Source organism: Seriola aureovittata, chromosome 3, assembly GCF_021018895.1.
Source record: "Seriola aureovittata isolate HTS-2021-v1 ecotype China chromosome 3, ASM2101889v1, whole genome shotgun sequence".
Taxonomy (NCBI): Eukaryota; Metazoa; Chordata; class Actinopteri; order Carangiformes; family Carangidae; genus Seriola; species Seriola aureovittata.
The window spans coordinates 10,033,206-10,043,653 of record NC_079366.1 but is presented as its reverse complement, the minus strand read 5'-3'; the positions used below and the strand labels follow the sequence as shown (position 1 = coordinate 10,043,653).

The 10,448-nt window shown below is 40.1% G+C and overlaps 1 protein-coding gene across 1 annotated transcript in view; it reads left to right on the top strand.

Moving 5' to 3' along the window:
* Positions 1-5,264: 5,264 nt before the first annotated feature.
* Positions 5,265-10,448, top strand: part of b3gntl1 (UDP-GlcNAc:betaGal beta-1,3-N-acetylglucosaminyltransferase-like 1) — a 15,795-nt gene continuing 10,611 nt past the window's right edge. The window contains exons 1-6 of the mRNA XM_056367834.1: positions 5,265-5,707; positions 5,992-6,108; positions 6,197-6,296; positions 7,452-7,516; positions 8,464-8,529; positions 9,419-9,514. Of these exons, the coding sequence (XP_056223809.1) occupies positions 5,564-5,707; positions 5,992-6,108; positions 6,197-6,296; positions 7,452-7,516; positions 8,464-8,529; positions 9,419-9,514 (588 nt within the window). The 5' untranslated portion in view covers positions 5,265-5,563. The remainder of the gene's footprint in view (positions 5,708-5,991; positions 6,109-6,196; positions 6,297-7,451; positions 7,517-8,463; positions 8,530-9,418; positions 9,515-10,448) is intronic.

Sequence of the window (10,448 nt, the reverse complement as noted above, 5' to 3'; positions counted from 1 at the left end):
TAAGTTAAGGCGTACCTCCTTATCCACAGGCTGGTTAGAGATTATGAAAACTCTTCCTCCACTTTTCACTTGAAAAGCAACTTTTAGATGTTTACTCCATTACATTTACATCATCATTTTGTTTTCATCAAAAACAAAAGAAGTTGCATCACACTGAGGGAATGCTTTATGTACAGTAAATGTGTCCCACTACTAAAATGGTAGCTTCTAAGTCCTAATTTAATTTAAAGAGTAACTACACCCTAAATAATGAATCATTTTTGGTTCTACATAATCACACAGAGTTTTCTTGGCATATAATGTTGATATTGTCAGTTCAAAGTTAGATAATTTCTGTCTGCTTGGATTTGAAAGTTCGATAGGGTTGAATATTTGAATGTTTTTACACAGAGAATAATAAGATAAGAAGACCCCTCATTAGCCGGCTTTGCTTGTTTAGCCTGAACCAACACTGACCCAGTGTGTGATTTCAGACAAAATGCTGGCGCTCCAGAATCAGAGGCATGTGTAACACACGTGACACACACCAACATTAATCTAAACCCAAATCTAATGTTATGAAGCATGTGCTCTGTCCGAGACACACTTAAAAGTTTCCACTCTAACAATGGAACAAATACAAAAAGGTGTTGGACTGGGGTGCTGGGTAGGTGCACTTTCTTTCTACAGTTCATTATAGATGCATGACTGATATGTAAAAATACTAAAAACGAATCAATATATTGAACATCATACACAGGCCTCAGTGTATTTGACTGTCGTTTCTGGTGCAGGTTTTTATTAATGTCAAACTTTGATTTATGGATCAGGTTTTATGATCCAGTATTAATTTGATTTTATTCACATTCCACAGCTACGGTACGCACTTAACATAACAGGCCTGTATTAAAATGTATAAAGCAGTTTAGATATGCTTGACAGCTGAACAGCTCTGCTGTAAGGAAATAGAAGCTGGATCACCGTTGTCCAATGATGGATTCATATAATGACTTTTGCCCTGTGGCCACTAGATGGCAGCATTAAAACAGTATACAACTCTTTTCTTTCCAGCTATTCAGTCAGTGATTACTTTACACCCAGGACACAAGCTAACAACACTTACATGCCTGATAGTGAAGCAAACCAGCAGTCAGCACACTTTAGGGTCAAACAAGCAGCCGCTGTTTTCCAGCGCTGCACTGGAAGAGTTGATCTCACGTTTCATTCTCCAAACAAATGAAACTAATGAACTCTGTTGTATGTGTCTGTGGCAGGTTAAAAAAATACTTTCACATGTAGCATTTGTTGCACAGGTGCATCAGAGAGAGGCCCAGTATCTTATAGAGAAGAGAGAAAGACAGGAAGACAGAAGTTTTTCTCACAGTGCTTTAATCAAAGTCAGATTTATTATTATTAAACAGTTTGTATCAGAATGAATATAGTCAGCATTGTCCTGCCAATTTGCACATTGGTTTATGAAATTTCTATTATGCAAACAAAACATTTTGGCCTGAATGTGGTGCTTGAGGGGAGTTGATGTCAAATCAAAAACAGTTCCTTCTCTGGGAAGCATGGATGTGTGCTCTGTACTTCTAGTAAATACTCGCACTAATAGATTAAAAGCTTTGGCCTGATGTCGGCGCAGGAGAAAAGGCCAGGAAGTCACCGAAATCAGTCGCATTCACCCACTGGGGACCGAGAACATCAACGGAAACTTTATTGCAATTGAGGCTGTTGGTTTTCCAGACACTTTGTTGTGAATTTTTCATTTAATGGGGGTCACCAGATGTTTATGACTATATGTCCAGTTGTGGGGATTTCTTGCTCTGGACAGAATATGTGAGATGACAGAAAGACTGCCATCCTCAGCTGCTGGGTGAACAAAAACAAAAACATGGTTCAACATGCCGCCATCCTCCACTGTGTGTCTCCTGTGTGTGTGTCTGGCTGCACAAGCTAAATTAAAACGACCACAAACTCTCTCATGAGGTCAAAGCGAAACTAAATGAATCAAGGAAATCCAATCACGTCCATAGACTGAGACACACTCACACACTTCCCTTCTCTTTCATGTTCTGTCCAAACAAAATCAAGTGCAGTCTGATCACAGATCCAAACAGCTGCAGTCTTGACATCCAGATACAGTAACTCAACTTGTGTGCACACTTGAAATGCAGCATCACCATGTGGTGTTGATTTGATGGAGGAGGGGAAGTAAAAAATGATTGTGAGAACAGTTGTGAGAGCGAGTGGAGAATATTTTCTATTGCAAAAGTATAGAAGAGACCTTGTGGACCTGCAGTGCAGAGAGATGGAAACACACGGTCAGAACAGAGACTCAGGGGAACTCGTAACCTCCGCCTGAACCTGTAAGAATGAAACATTTTAATAATACAACTGTCTTTTAGTTAATCGTGCATAGCTGTCGGCAACTATCAATCTCTGTAAATCAAAAATTAATATCTGGTTACCTTCACAGGCCCAGTGCAACACGATAAATGGATGCTTTCTCTGGCTTCTCACAGTGTTTTCAAAAGACAGTAACACACAAATTTAATAATACTTTTATTAGCAGATCATTCCACAAGAGTAAAAGTTCGACCACACACACAAGCAAAGTCTTTATGCTATCCAGTTTAGCAGGTGTGTATGTGTGTGTGTGTGTGTGTGTGTGTGTGTGTGTGTGTGTGTGTGTGTGTGTGTGTGTGTGTGTGTGTGTGTGTGTGTGTGTGTGTGTGTGTGTGTGTGTTTGTGTGTGTGTGTGTGTGTGTGTGTGTGTGTGCTGATCAGTACAATCAGGCCAAATTTTCTCTTGATTCCACTTATCATGCACTCAAGCATGAGAGAATAATTCCTGATCTTGGCCCGGGTCTGTTGCCCCCCTTGGAGCTGTTGTTCCTGGCCCGCAGCGAGGCAGTTGTCCAGTTTCAAGAAGCATTCAGAGTGATGAATTAAGCTTTGTCTGATCAAGATGCTGCAGCAATGTGGGAACAATTAGTCTGCAGGAGAAACAAACTCAGACACTCTCACGTACACATACGCAGTGTTTATTCACTCAACGCAGTTTCTAAACTACATCCTGTCTGAGCGGTGCCCTGATTAAGGAGGATTGTGTGTGTGTTTTACTAAAAATTCAGGACTTCATTAAAAATATCTCAGGAGGGCTTTGGCCAGAAGAGAGAGGCCGGTTACATGTGGGTTTATAAAGTGGGCAACACAGCAGTTTAAGCAGCTTATGTTCTTCCAGGCTTTTGTCTTTTAATTTTTCATAATTCGTTTTATCAGGACACAAATAAAAAACAGTGATTAAAAAGAGATATAATATGACAATAAAAGGGGGATTTAGAGACCTTTACTCTGGAGACAGAGTTTGGATATATCCTAACCCAGGTCTGGTGTTTGAGTCCTGACTCAGACCATGATTCCAACTGCTGGATCGTCCCTGCTTCAGCTAAGCACCCTGATCTTTATTCATTTTGTTGAATATATCTTAATAAGCACATCATCTTACTCACTCACACATGCCGATATAACACCTGCAGCTGCTACAGCAGCAGAAAAGACACACACACACACACACACACACGTACACACACACACGCGCACACACACACACACACACACACACGCACACACACATGATTTATCTCTCTCTCATGATTCGATTACCTTTGCAAATGAAAACAAGAGTTAAAAACAACATTTCATTCCATCCTGTTTTTCTGTCCCCTCACACCAAGACAAACCTCCCATGCTGTGGCTGCCAACGTTAACATGAAATAACACACTGATCTGGTTCCTATTCAACGCTCCAGGAAAAGCTGAGACAGAGGGCCGCACTGTTACATGCCAGTACTGAGTCTGACCAAACAAAACAAGGACAGAAAGAAAAGAGAGAGCACTGTTTACTTCAATGAATATTTTCTTTTAAAAGCCTGAATGATCTGAGATTTATTTCAAATTAAATCAAAAATACTATAAACATGACATCAGTGACATCAGCTGAGCGACTAACTCTCATCAGACTGTAGCTGCCCTCCTGAATAATCCAAGGATAAGGTATTGTCCTGATGGGATCACTTATTATTGAAACTGCAGTCTAAGCAATGATAAAATGCTTTATAAGCTGCAGTTGTTCCATATATTTTAACACTGTGTTACATAGATTTAACCAGAGTGAAAACTGTTTACTTCTATTAATAGGTTCCATGCTGTTACCCACTGTCACTATGCTTTAAAAGGCTATTTTATTTCTATTTTTACAATTTAATTCATTCAACAACAACAAAAAAGATGTACATTTGAGCTTGAAGACTCAATTTTGAACTTGGAAAAAATAATTATCTGATAGGGCCACCTGTTATCATGTGATCATGTGACATCAGCTGAAACATCTCCATAACAACTGAGCAAACTCCATCCATTGCGGAAGACCATGAGATGTGGTGGAAAGCTCTCAGCAAAAAGTTTTCAGCAAATGGAGCTTGTACTATGAATTTATTGTCAAAACCCTATTGTCATGAACACTGACTGTCAAAACACAAATGATAGAGTACATAATGCACACATGATACGTTCTCTAAATTCCTGACCGAATGCAAATACATTTGGAAGGGGAAACTATGCTCTACATTGTGCTTTTCTCTTTTTTTTATTTATTCATTTATTTACTTTTTGAAATGTCCAGTTCTTAGAATTTTGATTTTGGAGAGCCAGAGAAAAAAAATAAGAGTTAATTCTTAGTAAAAACCAAAAAAGTTTTTTCACCTCCACTTAGAAATAAATGGAGCCTGGAAATTTTGTTTTGCACTCACAGTCGGCAGGATATCGTCAATGAGATATTTGAAACTCTGAAGAGTGATTTGAAAATATGAATATTTTTTAAAAACATTTATCTTGCTAGCAAGCTTACAGAGGGATTAAGGGCATAGTGGACATTTCAATGGATACAGTGAGAATAGCTGTGAGTTAAAATCCTGCACTTGGAATCAACATCATCTATGGCATTATTTGAAACAAAATAGACAGATCAAAAGAAAAGTGATCAGTGAGATAATGGTTTTTATATGTTTGTTTTATTAAGGGGAAATTTAACTCGGGTGATGGCGGTAATGCATTTAATGCTTGTTGCCACCCGCCATAAAACGGAGGGACAAGAAGAAGAAGCTGTCAGTGACGTCACTGTTCCAGATGATTGACAGTAAGCTAGAGCGAATCCAGTGTCTGTTTATGTTTAGCGAGAGCCAATGAGCGTCTGGAGTTTATTGTTTGCGGAAGTTGTGAAGCCGAAATCCACCGTGCATGTCTGGACTACACGTTTTGCTAAAATTGTTACTTTGACCGTCACTAAAATGTGCAAGAAACATTTCAAGTCATGACCTTTGTTGACATATATGCATTTCATATAGAGTAGGGTTACAACATGAGTGTTTACTGACATTTTGATTCACGTGCGTTGCCGCTGTGGTTTACACTCTCACCGACTGTACGCAAACGACGGCGTTTCTACTGTGTTATTTCATATCCCATATGTAATCAGCCGAACCAGAGTCAGACGTCGGCTAAAGGCTTTGTGGTCGCCCACATGAGCAGCGGGCTCTCTGAGCAGCGGCGGGACGGGGTGTCGGAGACCGACATGAACCCACCGATGAAGAGGTTCCGTACTGTGGGAGGTGGAACAGAGACACCGAGAGGAGAGCAGCTGGAGGAGAGGAGCGCAGTGGATGTGGTGAGTGATAGACTAACTGACTTACAAGATAACACGGAGCTAAAGGAGATAGGGCTGAATGACTGCATCAGTGGATCCATGTAATAGAGTCGTTAATTGACATAAATTAATTAAAATTAACGCTGATGATTTTTCTGCGCACATTTTAATGTCAACAGCTTGTAAAACAAAGTCTCCCTATTGTGTGTTTAGTGAATCATTTATATCTGTCTGGTTGTCCATGCATTGCTTGTTTGTACTGAGTGTGTAATAAACGGATTCTCCACGCTTGTTTTTATCCTCAGAGTATTGTCATGCCAGTGTACAATGCATCCTGCTGGCTGGATGAATGTCTGCAGGCCATATTACAGCAAGACTTCACTGGATCCATGGAGCTGTCTGTCTTTGACGATGCAAGCACTGTAAGTTTGCGTGTGTAAATACCACGTGTCTTGGAGTAACAGACTGCAGTTGAAGCTTAGTGTGTATTTCTCTGCGTTTGTCCCTCAGGATGACTCCAGGGAAGTGGTGGAGGGTTGGAGGGAGCAACTGGAGGCGAGGGGCATCTCAGTGGTGACCTCTAGCCACAACTCTGCCCAACCAAGAGGAGGTCAGTAAGGCCACACAGGTACTCATCTGATCAACAACACTGCCCAGCAGGATTTTTCTTTATTTTTTTTATTTTTGAAGTTAAATGAATTTCCTAAGGTGTATGCAACACACAGAGGTGTACATGTCAAGCCAAAAATATTGTTATATGTACTTTCTTCTTCAGGCAGTTATTTCTGTTAGAAACATTACCTCTGTAGCAACATTATGTGTCACTGGATCAGCAAGATTGTAAACGTGTTTTGCTTGGGGACCTGTGATGACAAAACTATATAGTTTTATAGTTATATAGTTTTCTATATATAGTATATTGTCATATTATTAACAAATTCCATGGATAGACCAAAACTAGTCATGACTAAGTGCGTCTCAAAACTTTCTTTCTCCTCAATGTATAGTTTACTTTTTTTTTTAAAAAGGTCAGTAATGTACTGAAACAGCTGCACTCTAGTTTTTAGCAAACAATACTAAAATCAGGAGTAAATAGTGTATATGTTGGAGACTCTCACCTGCTGTGGATTTATACACCTTTGTAACACACATAACATTCGTATGCATAACATGTAATAACGTGTGTGTGTGTGTGTGTGTGTGTGTGTGTGTGTGTGTGTGTGTGTGTGTGTGTATTCAGGGTAATGAAGGGAAATGTCACCCACTGCCACAGTGTGGCTCACTGAGCACAGAGGAACAGGATGTTTCACACACTTGTCAGTAGAATCACTTCAATGTTGATTTTGGTCTTTTCTTGGGATTTAATGGCAATAAGAAAAAAACAAAATAAGACCAGCCTTTAAAGATCATTTAAGAACCTTGGTGTTAAGTTTTTTATTCCTCTAAATCTGAGGCAGCTGAGCCGACCATGTGTACTGTATATGTGAAGGAAAAAATGACAATGACAACTATACTGAATCAAAACACACTGGTAGACTTTAAAATGAGTCACATATTAAGTCAGATTGTGTTGGAAACAGCGTGAGGGCATGTCTGCCGCTGTTGCATGTTTTTGGTTTGACAGTGACAAATGACAGTGTGGCATTTACTATGTTGTCATGTGATAAATGGTTGAATATAGCACACGGCTAAATGGGAATAGCTACCACACAGGAGTACACACACACACACACACATAAACATAGGCTGTTCCCTTGTCTTTCAGTGGGATATGCAAAGAATAAGGCAATATCTCAGAGCTGTGGAAAATACTTGTGCTTTCAGGATGCGGTAAGTATGTGTGTGTATTAAACAGGGCATGTTTTATTTCATCTTTCATAACACATACAGTAGCGAATCAAAAATAATTAGATCATGTTGGTTTGTCCAAATATACAGGCTGTACGTATACATACTCAGACCTCAGGGGCTCAGTGACTGTTTGACAGAGCTGTCAGAGCACATGACTAATGACCTGAGCGCAGTGTTTCATATATACTATACGTGTTTCTTGTGCGTATGTTGTATGTATATGAGTTGCAGCCCTGTCTTTGGCACAGTGCTTTGTAGTTGTTCATCTGAAGACTGAATTGGCAAAAGTCAAAGGCCACAACCTCTGAACTGACCTCTCTTCACTTCTGTTCTGAGTAAAGCAGCTTTCTTAAAAAACAGTCAACTTCTTCTATTTGCCCTCTTGCTTTTGCTGTTCTACTGCCAACACTGTTCACATCCTCTTTTCCTCTAGAAGCTTAAATTTAAATTTCTATCTTTATCCTTGCATTGAAATGCATTCTTTTCCCTCTGTATACTTCAATATTCTTCCTTCCAAGAAAAATCCAGAAAAGTGGGCAGCATCTTGTTTTTACTAACATTGTATGGTGTAAACTGAAAGGTCTTTCAGCTGCGATATTTCTTTTCTTTATTTATGTCTCTAGTTTGTATATTTTAGTTATTTTATATAATTTTGGCCTTTAATTGTACTTCTGTAATTGTAATCACCTTTGATTTGATTTATGGTTTATGTGAAATAACTGCTTTAAAACCAACAACAAAAAAACAAAAAGGTGTTCAGAGAGACGTGCACATACTGTGAAACAGAGCAAAGAAAAACCTAAACTGCAACAGTTAAAATTTTTCATTTTAATTAAAGGTACCTGCTATGTGTTTGTTGTCACATGGTGCTGAATACTTACCATAATTAACATGTGCTATGTGTTTCGATTGATTTTTCATCTCAGGATGACGTTATGTTGCCTCAAAGAGTTCGTCTGCAGTATGAGGCATCTCTCCTCCACCCAAACTCTGTAAGTTCTCCCTCAAGCATTCGCTTACTCACTTCCTTCCCTCTCTGTGGTGCTCTTACTTCACCCCCCTTCCCTTTCCCTCCCTCCCTCTGGCCATCTGACCAGTCCCTCCCTTCAAATAAAAAAATATTTGTGTTGGTTGTGTGTGCGTGTGCGCTTTCATGCAGTTGGCATGCAGAGCAGTGTGAGTATCCGGTGTTGATGCTTTCTGAGGCCTGCCAGGTCAGAGGTCAAAGGTTGTGTGTGTGAGGGAAGTGAGGGAGACAGCGTGGAGACAGCAGGCTTGCTGCCCTGCACAAACAACCTGCCCCTTTCTGTTATTGCTGTAATATTTCATGGTTGTGGGTAAAGATATGACTTGTTTTCAATGGCGTATAGCCTCTTTCTTCTTTATGTGAGCCCTTTGTTACTTCTCATTTAACACTTTCTTTAGGGGTTTTGCTTGTACATGTCAAGAATGGTACAACTGATTTCGATATACAGTACACAGGACCAATATAAATATCTTGCCGTTTTGAAAATTTCTAGGGCTTTATTTTCATAACAATTATTCTACCCATTATTTTCTTGATTAATGGATGACTTGTTTGACATTGTGTGAAAATGATAAGAAATGCATTCATAAATGATCAGAGCCCAAAGTCCCGCAAGTTTTCAAAATGTGATTGTAAGTAAACTGTCCAAAATGTGCCTTTATTGTGAAAGCTTACCACTGAAACCAGTGGTGATCGTAGTTCTTTCTAGACAGCTTAACAATAAACTAACAAAACTTCCAAGCTTCTTCTATGGCAGCATTTTTCCCTGAATGGCTGCAAATGTTTTCATTGGCTGTCAAAAGAAAAAATGTTTTTAACACTCAGAAAGCTGTGTGCATGTGTTTTCATGACAGCTGATTGGCTGCAGAGTCGAGAGGCTTCCAGAGGGATCCACAGAGCGTTACACCCGCTGGATCAACACAATCGCTCAGGAGCAGCTCCTCACACAGGTAAACACTCGCAGCTTGGGCACCGAATGTGATTTGGATGTGTATGAATGTGTGTGTCCGCGTGCATATGAGAGGTCATGTGCCAGGCAGTCACCAGGTCAGATAGAAACAGGATGCATATCTGCCAGCCTCAGTTTCCATGGAAATGTGACAGTGGACACCTCACTGCCCATGACAGTCCCGCCAGAGGAAGCAGGTCACACTGCCAGCTGTCTGCTCAGAGCAGACGATAGTGGAAACTGTAACCTGGCAGAGGAAAAGTTCATTTTGCTGAAAAAAAAGGTCTGCGAGCTTACTCTTCAGACTGCAGTACACATATAGATTTGTAGTGCTCATATAAAGCTTATTGTACTGGTCTGCTGTATGACTGATATCACTAAAGACAGCAGTATAGTTACTATAAACAAACAAATCCATCACCAAAATTTAAAGGGTTCCCATCAGACTGGATGTCATAAAAAATAGTTAAATGGCCCAAAACAGAAAAATGATGTCCCTAGAGAGCAGGTGGAGCCAGAGTTTCTGTCTGTAGCAGATGATAAAGTTAATGGATTCCTGTTTGCTGTTATTAAGCGCCACCTTTCCTCCTTCTATCACTTCAAAACAAGTACAATGGAGCAACAACATGGAGAACTAGGACAAAACAAGTGTGGGTCATCATGACCGAGTGTTGCTTTTTCACCCCAAACACCGTGACATGTCATAGCAGGAGAAGCATGGGTGTTACTGCTTACATAGATATCATATGAGAGATATGTTAGGCCATATAAGTTGGGCCCATGTAACTCTGTTCCACAGATCAAGGTTAGCCTGCCAGACAACACTGAACCAGGTCTAGTGTTGAGTTCAGACTCCACAACATCAGCCTTCATACTTTGGCCCACCCAGAGCCTTTCGAGGATGTGGTCTCGGTTCGGTCCCAGGCGAACTCTGG